The 16209-nt window shown below is 52.8% G+C and overlaps 1 protein-coding gene across 3 annotated transcripts in view; it reads right to left on the bottom strand.

The window, feature by feature from the left end:
- Positions 1 to 8990: 8990 nt before the first annotated feature.
- Positions 8991 to 16209, bottom strand: part of BOK (BCL2 family apoptosis regulator BOK) — a 14574-nt gene continuing 7355 nt past the window's right edge. For 2 of the 3 annotated variants that reach the window (XM_004033480.5, XM_019022559.4), the window contains exons 4-5: positions 12425 to 12588; positions 8991 to 10691 (exon numbers count right to left, since the gene is read on the bottom strand). In XM_004033480.5, coding sequence (XP_004033528.1) covers positions 10566 to 10691; positions 12425 to 12588 — 290 coding nt within the window. In that variant the 3' untranslated portion in view covers positions 8991 to 10565. The remainder of the gene's footprint in view (positions 10692 to 12424; positions 12589 to 16209) is intronic. The other variant, XR_002004974.4, reaches the window with a different exon arrangement.

The raw sequence follows: 16209 nt of genomic DNA, 5'->3' as shown, positions 1-16209 counted from the left end.
CCCAAAGCACTTCCATCTTTTCCTCCCCTTCTGCAGGAATACACGTAAGCAAATTCCAGACATATTATCACTTGCCCCTAAATCCTTTGGTATGCATCACAAAACAACACAAAGCCGTTTTCTTTCTCTTAACTCATCGCCATATCAGAAGTCTCACCAGGCACATGGAGACGAGGCTACACGGGTGTTGGGAAGCAGAGTCAGAAGAGGTAGCACACAGGCTGCGCAGGGTTAACATCCAGGGTAGCAACCGCAGGTACCACCTCCAGGGCTTGGGGACAAAAAGTACTACCAGGGTGGGGTTTCAGGGACCTCAGAGCTTAGAGGATGTGCTTGGTTCTCGCAAGAGGGGCACGAGGGCCTAGGACTGTACTCCAGGAGCCAAGGGGGCACCAAGGGACCTGGTGGCTGGGCTCAGAGCTGTCTCTGCTCCCAAAGTGATGTTGAAGTAACCTGGGAACACCAGGGAGGTCCCAGCCCCAACTCCTGCATCCAAGGCTCCTGCACGCCCAGCTGGAAGGGAGTGTGGGAGGACAGCACTCAGGGCAGAGCACAGACAAGCCAAGAGACAAGAAGTCAATAACTGACGGCACAGTGCTGTTTTCACAAAATGCGTAAGAATTCTGTAATGTTCTCTAACAGTCCTATTCGTATTTCCCTTACTGCCTAAGAAATATCCTCACACGATCGGATTATCAAAGCTTTATTCATGTTTGTGTTTGGCTACAAAGTCTTTTAGGATCCTTTTGATCCTAAAAGTCCCCCTCTTCCCTCCCCTGTGCTCTTGACTTGTTGGTGAAGCTGGTCACTTGTCCTGGAAGGTGTCCCCAGTCTGGACTTAGCATCCTCCTTGTAGTGTTTAACTTGTTCCTCTGTCCCCTCTATATCCTGCCGTCTGGAAGTTGGATCTAAAGTTGTGGCTGGAATCACACCCGGACGGTGCTCAGTTCCTCGTGTCACAGCCTCATGTCCAATTGTGTCACTTTGTTGAAGCATTAATAAGCTTGGATGGCGACAGCCTGACCCCTTTATCGTCAGTTTCCCATCAACTGTTCCCCTGACAGTTTTGCCACCTGTGGGTGACCATTGCTAGAACCAGAACCTTCACTGGGACTGCAGAATTCTCGTCTTCTGTCTCATTAGAAGGACATTTAGTGGCTGGAATTATCTCAGACCTTCCCTTTATCCATTAGGGTAAGTCAGGTTACCCTGAAGTGCATTCATACTAGAAAGGCAGCATAAGCACTTAATTATTTCCCTTTAATGATCAATTTTTGGAGTAAGAATGTCCTGGCACCCTCCAGTGGTGCCAAAGGACTGATAGTTCCTCACACCACTGCACTTACCCTTCCCGCTTCCCTACTTATGTTACGAGCTTAATACTTTCATGTATACAGTCTGTCCTCAGTATCCACAGGGGTGCATTACAGGACCCACATGGGTACCAAAATCAGATGCTCAAGTCTCTTGTATAAAATGGCATGGGATTTGCATGCAACTTATGCACATTCTCACATATACCTGAAGTCATCTCTAGATTGCTTATAATACCTGATACAGTGTAAATGCTCTGTAAGTAGTTGTTATACTGTATATTTTTTGGGTTTTTTATTGTGGGCTTTTGGGGAATATTTTTATTTTTATTTATTTATTTATTTATTTATTTATTTATTTATTTATTTATTTATTGAGACAGAGTCTGGCTCTGTTGCCCAGGCTGAAGTGCAGTGGTGCGATCTCGGCTCACTGCAAGCTCTGCCTCCCAGGTTCATGCTATTCTCCTGCCTCAGCCTCCCGAGTAGCTGGGACTACAGGTGCCCGCCACCACACCTGGCTAATTTTTTGTATGTTTAGTAGAGACGGGATTTCACCGTGTTAGCCAGGCTGGTCTCGATCTCCTGACCTCATGATCCACCCACCTCGGCCTCCCAAAGTGCTAGGATTACAGGTGTGAGCCACCATGCCCGGCCAGGAATATTTTTTATACACAGTTGAATCCACAGAAATGGAGGGCCAACTGTATTTGATATCATTTTAATCAAGTGCTGCGTATGTCTTTGGCAAACAGGAGATGCTCACATTATCTCGTAATTGGCCAGAGGAGCCCCTCCATCCAGTGGGCTTTGATGCCTCCTTGCTCTGGGGCCACAGCTGCCTCTGACTTTTCCTGCCCAGAACCTGGAACTACCCATTTCTCCAGAGCCCTGGTTCTCGTTAGTGGGGAGTGGGAATTGGAGGCCACAGACTGCTTGTGATGGCTGGGCTGCTCTACCTCCCAGCCTTTCCATGGACAAAACCAGAAAATTGTTCTAAAATTTATTTTCTCAGCTAGGCGCGGTGGCTCATGCCTGTAATCCCAGCACTTTGGGAGGCCAAGGTGGATGGATCACCTGAGGTAAGGAGTTCGAACCTGGCCAACATGACAAAACCCCATCTCTACTAAAAATACAAAAAATTAGTCAGGCATGGTGGTGGGCAGCTGTAATCCCAGCTACTCAGGGGGGCTGAGGCAGGAGAATTGCTTAAACCTGTGAGTCAGAGGTTGCAGTGATCCGAGATTGCACCATTCCAAGACTCTCTCTCTCAAAAAAAAAAAAAAAAAAAATTCTGGTTTATTTTCTCTGAATCGTGAGCTTGTATTAGAGATCAGGACCCTTCACCCTTAACTACTTTAGCATGGGATATACACGTGTATTTTTGAAAAATATGAATTCATACTGTTTTCCATTCAAATGTTAAGATTATAAGGGTTTTTAAATATTCTTTGATTTTACCTCTTAAGCTGAAAATCTTGGTTCATTACAACATTAACATTATTTGCTTTATTCTACATATAAATGCATATAACCATTTCAAAATAAGCCTGGGCAACATAGTAAGACCCCACCTCTACCAAAAAAGGTATTGTTAACAATGACTACTGGTCAAAGTTTTTTTCTGCTAGCCTTTTTAGACCTTTCCCTTTGAAGATACAAAGTTAAAATATGATGTAATTGGATTAACTACTCTGCGCTTCTGTCACCAACTTGATACACAAGTCCATTTGTTTAAATTCTAGAAATTGTTATAATTTGTTTTGCAAATACAAATCATTTGACTGGCTTTCATGTCAGAACTGTAAAACCAGGCACATTTGCTCCACACAGGCCTCCAGCACAGCTACTGAGTGCTCCGGTAAGCTCGCTGTAGGTTAGCTCGCCGTGGGTTAGCTCGCCGTGGGTTAGCCAGCAGATCCCCTCGTGCTGGGCCTTGGGTTGTTTCCAGTCTTTGGCCAATCAAATGTCAGAGCTGGACCCAGCACCTCCGTTGGGACTGCAGAGTGCTTGTCTTCTAAGTCTGGTTAGAAGGGCATTTCCACATCCTTGTGGATTCTGGCCATCGTATCTTAAGGATACATTTCTGGAAGTGGGATTGCCAGTCGGCGGGGAGAGGCTCATCTAGCTTGTCTGGGTGTTGTCCCTGTCCCCAAGGGGCCAGGCGTTCTGCATCCCCACAGCATTGTAGGAAGTCCCTGCCCCCCTCAGCAGCCGAATCTGGTGTCAAATTTGGATTTGGGTCAATCTTGTAGGTGAGAAATGGAGTCTTGGGGTGGTTTTGGTTTGCATTTCTCTCTCTTTTTTTTAAAATCATTTTCTTGATTTTCCAAACTCATGAGCTCGTTTGGATAAATAATATTAATCCTAATATTTCTCATTTTGTTATAATTTTCATTGAGGTAAAATATACATAAAACAACATTTTTATCAGAGTCCTATAGATGGTTAAAAAAATTCACCATTTTAACCATCTCTTAAAGTCTACAATTTAGCAGCATTTAATACATTCATAACGTACAACCATCACTTCTATGTGCTTCCAAAGCCTTCATCACGCCAGAAGGAGACCCCACACCCGTTCAACACCATCCCCCACCCGCAGTCCCCGACAATCACTGCCCTGCTTCCCACTCAAGTCACCGACACTTTGAAAATGTGCTATGTTATAAAACTTTTTTCCCAGTATACATTTTGTCTTTTATCACTCCTGGGTTTTAAGTCATATTTAAGAAGATTTTGCCCACTCCCCGGTGATGAAGGAATTCACTTTTTCCTAGTACTTTTGACCCATTTGGAATTTGTCTTAGTGTATGGTATGAAGTGCAGATTCATTTTCGTCTTTCTCCGAGTGGTTAACGTTTAACCACTTGTATTAACAAGTCCATCCTTTCCTCACTGGTATCATATGCTACCCTATACTGAATGTTCTAGGCACTGGGGTCTGTTGCTGGGTTTTCATGTTCCTAGGCCTGCTTGCCTGCGTGGGTCCTGGTGCCATGTGGTTCCGTTACGGAGGCCAGGAGATGGTTTGGTGGCAGAGGACCTCCCCATTTCTTTTGCAGTTTTCCTGGCTATTTTTACACTCTTGTGCACTTCCTCTCTCACGTGAACTTTATAATTAGTTTGCTAGATCCGGGGAAAAACATGCGGCGTTTTTATAAGGATTACATTACATTTATAAATTTACTTTTCTAGAATTGTCTTGCTTAGGAGAGTTTTCTTATCCAGGAACATGGTCTTTCTTTCTGTCTTAATTCATTTTCTGTTGCTATGACTGAATACCACAGAGTGGGTAAGTTATAAAGAAAAGAATTTTATTTCTTACAGTTCTGGAGGCAGGGAGTCCAAGGTATAGGAGTTGCATCTGGTGAGGACCTTCTTGCTGGTCAAGACTCTGCAGTCTCAAGTGGTGCCAGGCACTATGTGAGGGTCTCATGAGAGACGGCAAAGCTGGCTTTTATAACCAGCCCCCTGGTGGTAACTGCTCCACTCCCTGAGAACCCATTAGTCCATGAATGGATTAGTCCTCATGAGCCAATCACCTCCCCAGAATCCCATCCCAGCACTGCTGCATTGGAGTCCAGGTTTCCAACACATGAACTTCTGGGGAATGCATTCAAACCACGGTGGTGTTGAAATCGACTTTGGTGTCTTTATGGTCTATTTAAAGTTTTTCCCATTTAGGGTTTCACATTTCTTTTATGCATGGGGATTTTTATCTTTTTGTTGCTGTTAAAAATGGGTCATCTCTTCCACTCTGTCTTTGAACTGAAAGTATACACAAAGATCTCTGTGTGCTACTTTAAATCCTGCTGTTTCTCTGAATTCTCTTAGTGTTTGTAACATCACTTTCTTGTGCTGGAAATACAACAAAGTATTTGATCCAAGAAGCATCTGGCAGGAAGCCTGGGCAGGAGGGGCACCCTGAGCATGGGCTTCCTTCTCCCCTTTCCTCTGCCCCTTCTCCTGCCGGCCGCTTTCCTTCTCTCCCATCTGCTGTCCACCAGGCAGGCGTTGCCAGACCACCCCAGAGGTCCCCTCTTCATGTTTCTTGAGGCTGCGTGGGGGGAGGGCATGATAGAGGGAGGCAGGGCTTCGAAGGAGGCACTCGGGGGAGGGGGGGGCGAGGAGAGGATGGGGCATGCGAGGGGGCCTTGTCCTCCAGCTTTGTCAGAAGCCTAATGTGCCCTGTGGCCTAAGCTGGCATCAGACAGGCTTTAAGAGGAGAATGTCAGCTGGGTGCGGTGGCTCACACCTGTAATTCTAGCACTTTGGGAGGCCGAGGTGGGTGGATCCCTTGAGGTCAGGAGTTCGAGACCAGCCTGGCCAACATAGCAAAACCCCATCTCTATGAAAAATAGAAAAATTAGCCGGGCGTGGTGGCAGGCGCCTATAATTCCAGCTACTCAGGAGGCTGAGGCACAAGAATCACTTGAACCCGGGAGGCAGAGGTTGCAATGAGCCAAGACTGCGCCACTGCACTCCAGCCTGGGCGACAGAGTGAGGTCCTAAAAAGGGAAGAATATCGCTGCATCAGAAAGCAGGAAGGTGGGGCCTGCCCGGGCCCATGGCCCTGCAATGAGTTTGGCCCAGAGGCACAGACAGACAGGAGACCAAAGTGAAAGGAATGAAAATGGACTGGACCGATCAGAGGACTGAGGAGAGCCAGGCCTCAGGGCACCCTGGCGTTTGTTCTCTGGACGGATGAGGGGACAGAGGAGAGCCAGGCCGCAGGGCACCCTGGCATTTGTTCTCTGGACGGATCAGGGGAACTGAGGAGAGCCGGGCCGCAGGGCACCCTGGCGTTTGTTCTCTGGACGGATGAGGGGACAGAGGAGAGCCAGGCCGCAGGGCACCCTGGCATTTGTTCTCTGGACGGATCAGGGGAACTGAGGAGAGCCGGGCCGCAGGGCACCCTGGCGTTTGTTCTCTGGACGGATGAGGGGACAGAGGAGAGCCGGGCCGCAGGGCACCCTGGCGTTTGTTCTCTGGACGGATGAGGGGACAGAGGAGAGCCGGGCCGCAGGGCACCCTGGCAAATGTTCCCTCGATGGATCAGGGGAACTGAGGAGAGCCAGGCCGCAGGGCACCCTGGCATTTGTTCCCAGGGTAGGGGAGCTCTAGCATGGCACACAGTAGCAGAAGATAGCAGGTTGTGGTCGGCCCATGTAGAGATTTTAGAAACATCTCACACTTCATGTTTTGTCGTATCAGGTTCAGTCACCCGTTCCAGTGTCCACAGGAAGGCCTGTGCAAGGCCTCATGGGAAACAGGGTGGTCCACCAGGCCTGCCCTCAAGGGGCCCCGTCCCGGAGAAGCAGATGCACAAAGCTGAGGGACACAGGTCGTGGGCCTTCTTGTGTGGCTGCTTGGCCACAGCACCACAGCACCTGAGAGCCACCGCTGGAGAGGCAAAGGAGCCCTGCAGCAGGCCCGAACCAGAGTTCCTGGGCACGGCCCCGTGCACCCAGTCGGGAGCCTCCCTGCTAAGGGTCAGCGAAGGCTTGGGGTGCTGGCATTAGGGCTGGGTCCTGAGGGAAGATGAGGGAGAGAAGTATAGGAGGAGGGAGTTGAAGGCTGCAGACGGGAGGAGGAAGGGGAGGGAGTAGGGCTGCCAGGGGAGGGATGGAGGGCTGGATAAGGAGGAGGGCTACAAAGAAAAGAGGAGTAGAGCTGCAGGGAAGGAGGGTGGAGGGCTGCAGTGGGAGGAGGAGAGGGAGGAAGGCTGCAAGGGGAGGAGGAGTATTGCAGGGGAGGGGGAGGAGAGCTGGCAGGGGAGGAGGAGGAGGGCTACAAAGAAAAGAGAACTGCGGTGGGAGAAGGAGAGTGGTGGAGAGTTGCAGGGGAGGGGGAGAGGGAGGAGGACTGGAGGAGGAGGAGGGATGTAGGAGGAGGGTAGTGGAGGGCTGCAGAGGAGGAGGAAGAGGAGAATAGGGAGGACAAATCCACTCTAGCATTCCAATCTCCCTAAGCCTTTGAATCCCTTCTTCTACACTAACCACGGGCGGCCAGGCATGTCCAGTTATCCCATCGTGGGCCATGTTTTGGCCCATGTTTCAGCCAAGCAGCCAACCAACCAATTGGAGCCCTTTCTAAATGTGGAATCTCTGCTTAGTGAGCCCATATCAATAAACTTGGCCTGATCTAACTCTATGTTCCTCCTACCATTCTCCCAGGCCCTCAATATGCATTCCCACGGTCCTGGGATTTCTATGTAAACTGGAAAACTCACGTTCTCTTGGGTAAGTGCATCTCCTCATGGTCACGCCCTGTATCTCTAGGGGCTGCCCAACATCAGTCTAGTTCCGTGTCTAGAAACAAAGAGGGGTGGGGGCAGATCCTGGGAAGCAGCAGCTTGGTCTTGCTAGTCAGCAGCCTCAGGGCAGTCCCATTTCCTCAGGCAGTACAGGGTTAACCCACTCAGATGGAGTTGGGGAGGCTACCACTAGGGTTAGGAAGGCCTCTTCCACTGAAGACTCATCAGGATTTAGGGGTTGTCTTCACTGTTCATCAGGGTCACCCCACACATCCTCATCCCAGCTGACAGGATCCCATTCCTTCCTAACCAATGCCTTCATTTGCACAGCAGACACCGTGAAGCTGGGAGTTCCACATGTGCTATAATCCAGACACTGGAAGGACAAGATTCTGGGTTTGATTTTCAGTAGTCTCAGACCCGCAGCTAAAGGAGGTAAGAGTCTCTCTTGGGACAGTCATAACTTTCAGATTATTCATGTGACACTTCAGCTGGGAATCTGAATCCTGAGCTCACTCCCATGATACTTTTTCTGAGACGGAGTCTCACTCTGTAGCCCAGGCTGGAGTGCAGTGGGGCAATCCCAGCTCACTGCAACCTCTGCCTCCCAGGTGCAAGTAATTCTCCTGCCTCAGCCTCCCGAGTAGCTGGGATTACAGGTGCCTGCCACCACACTTGGCTAATTTTTGTATTTTTAGAAGAGCTGGGGTTTTGCCATGTTGGCCAGGGTGGTCTTGAACTCCTGACCTCAGGTGATCTGCCCGCCTCAGGCCTCCCAAAGTGCTGGGATTACAGGCGTGAGCCACCACACACGGCTTGTTTTTTTTGAGACAGGGTCTCACTGTGTTACCCAGGCTGGAGTACAGTGGTACAATCACAGCTAACTGCAGTGTCAACCTCTCAGATTCAACCAATCCTCCCACCTCAGCCTCCAGAGTAGCTGGGACCACAGGTGCAGGCCACCGTGCTTGACTAATTTTATTTTTTAGAGATGGGATCTTGTTATGTTGCCTAGGCTGGTCTTGAACTCCTGGCCTCAAGCCATCCTCCTGCCTCCCAAAGTGCTGGGATTACAGGTGTGAGCTACTGCTCCTGGCCCCATTATACTCTAGTTTGATGAAAGTGTTCAAAAGCCACCGAGAACCCTGCCTTCTGCAAGTATTTAATTAGGAGCACCCAGTGGTCATACTATGCATACCTCTATTGCCACATCACACTATGGACTACTGGTGTTCTTTTTACTACTGGAAATCAGCATTAGTGCCTTTACATCTAATCAGGATAAAGACCCAATTCCAGGAACCCTCCCATCCCCACCCTCTCACCACTCCCCACCCTCAATTATTTTCAAGCAAACCCTCCACACCTTTTACCATGTTGTATATAGGTAGAAGCTATTTAACACACACACAGTGACATTCTGTCTAAAATGACAACGATCATTTGGAGAAGTTTATTACTACCCCTACCCTCCAGTGGGATCTCAATGTCACGTAGAGTCCGGGGCTGGCTTTCCGCCGGGACCCTCCTGTCCTGGCACATGGCCCACCCCAGCACGAAGCCTGGCCAGGAGGGCTCAGGTGGGTGGCGTGTGGAGGGCAGGCTGCTAGGCCAGGCCTCCCCAGAATGACTGCCCCATGTCCAGCCTGTATCTCCTGAGTGCCATGCTGCACTGGGGAGGGACAGGGCTGGCTCGGGGCTCCAGGAAAGATGCCTCACATGTGCCTAGAAATGTAGGCGTCAAGGGAAGGCTGTGTGTGGGGGCACCTGAGGGGCTGGGTTTCCCAGGCATCTGAGTTCTTACAGAGCCCTAATAGGCACATCCCCAAATGGTTGTATGAGGATGAGCACAAAAATAGCAGATGGGGTCACCCTCACCCTCCACTGACGTGAAAATGGACTGGGATCCGACTCATGCAACATTCCTTCTCGGCCATAGGTTTCACATCCATGGGTTAGGTGTGCTGGCCTGGAGCCCGCCGGCCCCAGTCCCCACCGCACAAGGACCCCATCACAGGTGGGGGGTCATACTCTTCCTCCAGAAACGGATTAAGCAACCAGCATGTGAACCTTACGCTCTGTTTACAGGCTGAGTCCCCACAGCTCTTCCAGCTTCAGCCAGGCCAGGGTCACCTTCAGATTGAATGTGCAGGGCCCCTGAGGACTCATGTCCTGAGATGGCCCCTCTTCCTGGGATGGGACCCCCGGGTTCAGGTGAGCGGTGTTTCCGGGCCCCTTCACCTGGGGCTCAGGTGAGAGCAAGTGTTCCGGGCCCCTTCACCTGGGGCTCAGGTGAGAGCAGGTGTTCCGGGCCCCTTCACCTGGGGCTCAGGTGAGAGCAGGTGTTCCGGGCCCCTTCACCTGGGGCTCAGGTGAGAGCAGGTGTTCCCAGGCCCCTTCACCTGGGGCTCAGGTGAGAGCAGGTGTTCCGGGCCCCTTCACCTGGGGCTCAGGTGACAGCAGGTGTTCCCAGGCCCCTTCACCTGGGGCTCAGGTGAGAGCAGGTGTTCCGGGCCCCTTCACCTCGGGCTCAGGTGAGAGCAGGTGTTCCGGGCCCCTTCACCTGGGGCTCAGGTGAGAGCAGGTGTTCCGGGCCCCTTCACCTGGGGCTCAGGTGAGAGCAGGTGTTCCCGGGCCCCTTCACCTGGGGCTCAGGTGAGAGCAGGTGTTCTGGGCCCCTGCATCTGAGGTCTGGGAGTTGACCCTGACTTCCTGGCCCCAGAAAGAAAAGGGAAAACACAGAGATCACAGGAGAAGGGACACAAGCGGGGAGGGTCGCAGGCTGCCCCAAAGCCCAGCTCCAGGCTCAGGAAAGCCCCTCCCCACTCACCCCTTCCGGAGGGCCTGGGTCTGCGGAGGAACGGGGCTTAGGGGGTCTCCGAGGGTTAGAGTGCTCCAGGCTCGGGTGGGGAGGAGGAAGATGTGTTCGGGTGCTGAGGGCCTCCTGCGTTGGGCCCAGAGGGCCAGGCTGCGGCCACTGCCAGGTGGGCAGCTCATCTCTCTGGCAGCAGCACGAAGAAGGCAGCCTTCAGGAAGCGGCCGAAGCTGCAGAGTGCAGCTACCAGCCAGTGGGAGCGGAGGCCAGGGTCTGTGCTGACCACACACTTGAGGACATCAGTCTGGGAGGGAAGAGGGAGACCGTTAGAGAACAGAGCCAGCACCGCCAGGCCCCCAGCACCGCCAGGCTCCCAGCACCACCAGGCCCCCCAGCACCATGCACCAGAATATCAGCAAATTGCATGAAGGGAATGCAGGAGACTGTTCGGGAAGGAGGTCTGTGGCCTGGACTGAAGGCTCCAGCACAAGACCAGACCCGACGCCGTGCACATTCAGACAGCGTGAAGGGCCAGGAGGCACGGGAGGTGGGGACAGATGGCAGCCAGGCCAGGCCGGCTGGTGGGCCCCTGCCGAGCAGGAGAGAGGCCTTCATGGCCCTTGCCGGGTCTCCAGACATCCAGACCAGGGTGCCAGCTCCCCTCAGCCACCTGCCTGCTGCCCCCCAGGGGCTACAAGTATGCCGCCGGCATCCTCCTGTGGGGCCTTGGAGCCTGGGCTGCCAGGAAGGGGCAAACCCAGCTTCATTCAGACTCTGCCTGGAACAACAGCAGGGACTGCGTTTCCGGAAGCCCACGGACTCCCTGGACTCTGAAGTTCCTTCTGGAGAAGTGAATGAACGTCCAATTCTCTTATTCCCCTCACTTCCTGCTAATACATGAAGGCTTTTCCCTGCAGCCTGGACCTGTGGCCTTGGTGTTGCTCAAAGTGTCATCGCCCACTGGGCACACAGTGCCCAGCCCCATGCCAGACTCCACAGGAGGAAGACAGGAGGGGACGGAAGTCTTGGGGTTTCTGTGCTGAGGGACACCTGCAGCCATGTGCGACATCTTGGGACAGTGCCCTCCGCACCCCCAATTCAGCCTTCAGAGGAGACCACAGCCCCCGCAGACCACGTGACCTCAATCTCTCGAGATGCTGAAGCTAAGGCCCCAGCAGAGGGGTCTGAGCGCTGTCACCCCTGGCCGCTGATTTACACACCAGGCCAACACCCGCTGTACAGGAAAGAAGGCTGGACTCTCGGCAGGGGAGCCACCCTCCACACCCAGGGCCCAGCGGCAACTGCGGTCTGGCCGGGGCAGGGCGGGAAGTTGGGGGCGTGGAGACAGAGGAAGGGTTTAGCTCTGAAACCCACCACTCGGGGCCTTGCTTTTCCCACTCGGGAGGGCAGGGGCTGGGGCAGCGGGTCCTTAGCACAGGGGTAGGATCGGGGGTAAGTCAGTGCTGGATCTGGACAGAGAGTCCAGGCCTGCCTGTAGGTCTCGGCCCTTGCCCCACCCCCTGCCTCACCCATCTCCCCCAGCAGTGCTCAGGTGACCACCCACCCGCCACTCCCTCCCGTACCTCTGCACCCTCGCACCCCACCTCTCCCACCCCCACAGGCGCTCAGACACTCACCCATCCGCCACTCCCTCCTGTACCTCTGCACCCTCACACCCCACCTCTCCCACCCCCAGGGGCACTCAGACACTCACCCATCCGCCACTCCCTCCCGTGCCTCTGCACCCTCGCACCCCAGCTCTCCCACACCCACAGGCGCTCAGACACTCACCCATCCGCCACTCACCCATCCTCCACTCCCTCCCATGCCTCTGCACCCTCGCACCCCAGCTCTCCCACACCCACAGGCGCTCACTCGCTCACCCACCCGCCACTCCCTCCCGTACCTCTGCACCCTCACACCCCAGCTCTCCCACCCCTACAAGCGCTCAGACACTCACCCATACACCACTCCCTCCCGTGCCTCTGCACCCTTGCACCCCAGCTCTTCCACCCACGCGGGCGCTCAGGCGCTCACCCATCCGCCGCGTCTCCGCAGCCAGGTTGCCAGGGTCTTGCGCACGAACTCCCCCAGGCAGTCCACGAGGGCGTGGACCATGGCAGGCTGGGCCTGCCTCACACAGTCCACGGCCAGCCCTGCGGCCACCGCATACAGGGACACCACCTTGCCCCACGTGATGCCTGCAGGGAGAGAGAGGGTCAAGACCAGGACTTGAATCTCGCCCACGGGAGCACTTAAGGAAGGAGCTGGGCCTCTCTGAGCCGCTGTCCTGCTTGCCGTCCAGCTAATGACCAGGGACCATCCCAAGGGGGGACTGCTCCCTGACAGGATGCCTGTCAGGTAGTTCTCGGGCAGGCAGGTTTCTCGGCCTCCACTGCACACCTGCCCAGCCCACGTCTGTGCAGGAGGCCGCAGGGACAACGTGGGGTGAGGCGGGGGAACTGAGGGCAGCAGCAGATGGAGTGAGCAGCCAGTGACCTCACGGGCGGCACCCCTGGGCTGCCTGTTCCCACAACAGGCCTGGTGTCCACATTTTACATATAAAGAAGCTGAGGCCTGCGGAGAAACCGCCTTCCCCAGACCCCTAACCTGCTGAGGCTGAACTGAGATGGGAGCAGCCTTGAAAGAGAAGACGAAAGATGGTGACAACGGGGGAAAGAACAAAAGGCAGGACACAACGCCTCAACACGGAAAGACGTCTTACACATGAGCGAGAAAAGAGGGGCTTTCAAAAAAGAACTATGAGCACAGAACTGGAACAGCTGATTCACAAAAGAAAATTATAATAACAGACACGAAAAATGTTTACCTTCATTAATAACCAAAGAAAGGCAAATTAAAACAAGATGTAATCTGTTGCATTAAAATCTTTTATGCCAGGCGCGGTGGCTCACACCTGTAATCCCAGCACTTTGGGAGGCCAAGGCGGGCAGATCACAAGGTCGGGAGTTCAAGAGCAGCCTGACCAACATGGTGAAACCCTGTCTCTACTAAAAATACACAAAAAATTAGCCAGGTGTGGTGGCACGCGCCTGTAATCCCAGCTACTCGGGAGGCTGAAGCAGGAGAATCACTTGAACCCGGGGAGGCGGAGGTTGCAGTGAGGTGAGATCGCACCAGTACACTCCAGCCTGGGCGACAGAGCGAGACCCCGTCTCTAAATAAATAAATAAATACATGCTTTTAAATGGCAGTGTGAGGATTCAGGCCACTGCACAGCCTTGTAAACCTTGGTGGGAAGCCCAGCTTGAGGGCACTGGCAATATCTGAATGGCCACAAAACGTGCAGCCCAGCAGTGATCCCCGCAGGGAGTCAGCAGCAGTCCCTGGAGGGAGTTAGCCTGAGGACACTGTACATGCAAAGATGAAGCACTGCTCTCCAATCCACCCTCATACAGCGGCCAACCTGGATTTGTTATGAAAACATAAATCAGCTCAAACACTCAGTCACAGACATTCACAGCAGCCAATTCACAATTGCCAAAAGGTGGAAAGAACCCAAGTGCCCTTCAACAGATAAATGGATACAAATGTGGTGGATGTTACTCAGCCACAGAAGGCAGGCTGGGCACAATGGCTCACACCTGTAATCCCAGCACTTTGGAAGGCCGAGGTGGGCAGATCACCTGAGGTCAGGAGTTCAAGACCAGCCCGGCCAACATGGTGCAACCCCATCTCTCCTAAAAATACAAAAATTAGCCAGATATGGTGGTGGGCGCCTGTAATCCCAGCTACTCGGGAGGCTGAGGCAGGGCAATCACTTGAACCCAGGAGGTGGAGGTTGCAGTGAGCCCAGATTGCACCACTGTACTCCAGCCTGGGAGACAGAGCAAGATTCTATCTCAAAAAAATAAATAAATGGCCGGGCGCGGTGGCTCACGCCTGTAATCCCAGCATTTTGGGAGGCCGAGGCAGGTGGATCACGAGGTCAGGAGATCGAAACCATCCTGGCTAAAACGGTGAAACCCCATCTCTACTAAAAACACAAAAAATTAGCCGGGCATGGTGGCTGGTGCCTGTAGTCCCAGCTACTCGGGAGGCTGAGGCAGGAGAATGGCGTGAACCCAGGAGGCGGAGCTTGCAGTGAGTTGAGATCACGCCACTGCACTCCAGTCTGGGCAATAGAGTGAAAAAATAAATAAATAAATAATAAATAAATAAAAGAAGGCATGGGGCTCTGAGGCAGGCTGGGCATGGATGGGCCTCAAAAACACATGCTGGGTGGAAGCTCCCAGGCATAAAAAGCCACATAGAGTGTGAGTCCGTGGATGCAAAATGTCCACAACAGTCAGGGACAGAGCTGGGACGCAGGCTCACGGCTGGCAGTGGGCGAGGGGTGGGGAATGGCGGTGGCGGCCAAGGGCACAGGCATTCTGGGGTGATAAAGACCTCCTGAGACTAGTAGCTGGTGGCTGCTCCACACTGGGAATGTGGCAGATGCTGCTGAATTGCACACTTTTAAGTGGATAATTATGTCATGTGAGTTTAACGTCAATTAAAAGAAATGGGGAAAAACACAAATCAGACCATGTCACTCCCCTGCATAAAGCTCTCGTGTTGCTGTGACTTCCCATGTCCTTCAAAGTAAACCCAAGTTTGAATTCCCAGCTGAGCTGGCCCCTGGCAGACTCCAGCCCTTTTCCTGCCACCCCAACCTCGAAGGTGCCCTTGTGGGATGCGCACACCCGGCACAGCCCCTGCTCTACCCGCTGCACTTCCCCAGCACGTGGGGCTGTTCCTCCTTCAAGGGCACGGCCACGCGGGGCGCGGAGCCTCATGTCAGCACTGCATGTGGCTTGCGGGACAACTTGTTCTGAGGTGTCCGGTTCCATCAGAACAGTGCATTCCACGCTGGGCGCAGTGGCTCATGCCTATAATCCTAGCACTTGGGGAGGCTGAGGCAGACGGATCACCTGAGGTCAGGAGTTCAAGATCAGCCTGGCCAACATGGTAAAACCCCATCTCTACCAAAAATACAAACATTAGCCAAGCATGGTGGCAGGTTCCTGTAATCCCAGCTACTCAGGAGGGTGAAGCAGGAGAATCGCTTGAACCCGGGTGGCGGAGGTTGCAAGATCACAACTCTTCATTCCAGCCTCGGCAAAAGAGCAAAAATAAAAAAAAATAAAAAAAAAAAGAACATACTATGTTCCGAGTGACGGCAACGTTTCCACTCCAGAGGGGTGGATGGGAAAGAAAGGCAGGAAGACAGGAGTCCGGAGGCACCAGCCTCGGCGTCCACTGTGTCCTTCCAGCTCTTCTGTGTCTTTTTAACTGATATAATTCCATTACCATAAAATTAATCTTTTAAAAGTGGGATATCTTTGAGCATATTCACAAAGTTGTGCACCCATCACCTCTATCTAATTCTAGAACATCTTCATCATCCCACAAGAAACCCCATGCCCACTAGCAGTCACTCCCTATTTCACCGACAGCCCCTGGCAGCCACTCATCTTACTTTCTGTCTCTGTAGATTTACCTACCCTGAAAATTTCATATAAGTGTAATCACACGGCTTGTTCATTTTGTGTCTGGCATATTTCACAGGTTGAGGTGGCAGGAAAAGGGCTGGAGTCTGCCAGGGGCCAGCTCAGCTGGGAATTCAAACTTAGGTTTACTTTGAAAGACACGGGAAGTCACAGCAACACGAGAACTTTATGCAGGGAAGTGACATGGTCTGATTTGTGTTTTTTCCCAGCACTCTGGGAGGCCGAAGCGGGTGGATCACCTGAGGTCAGGAGATCGAGACCAGCCTGGCTGACATGGTGAAACTCTGTCTGCTAATAATACAAATAATA

This window comes from Gorilla gorilla, chromosome 11 (assembly GCF_029281585.2).
Source record: "Gorilla gorilla gorilla isolate KB3781 chromosome 11, NHGRI_mGorGor1-v2.1_pri, whole genome shotgun sequence".
Classification (NCBI taxonomy): Eukaryota; Metazoa; Chordata; class Mammalia; order Primates; family Hominidae; genus Gorilla; species Gorilla gorilla.
This window is presented reverse-complemented; position numbering and strand designations above follow the sequence as displayed.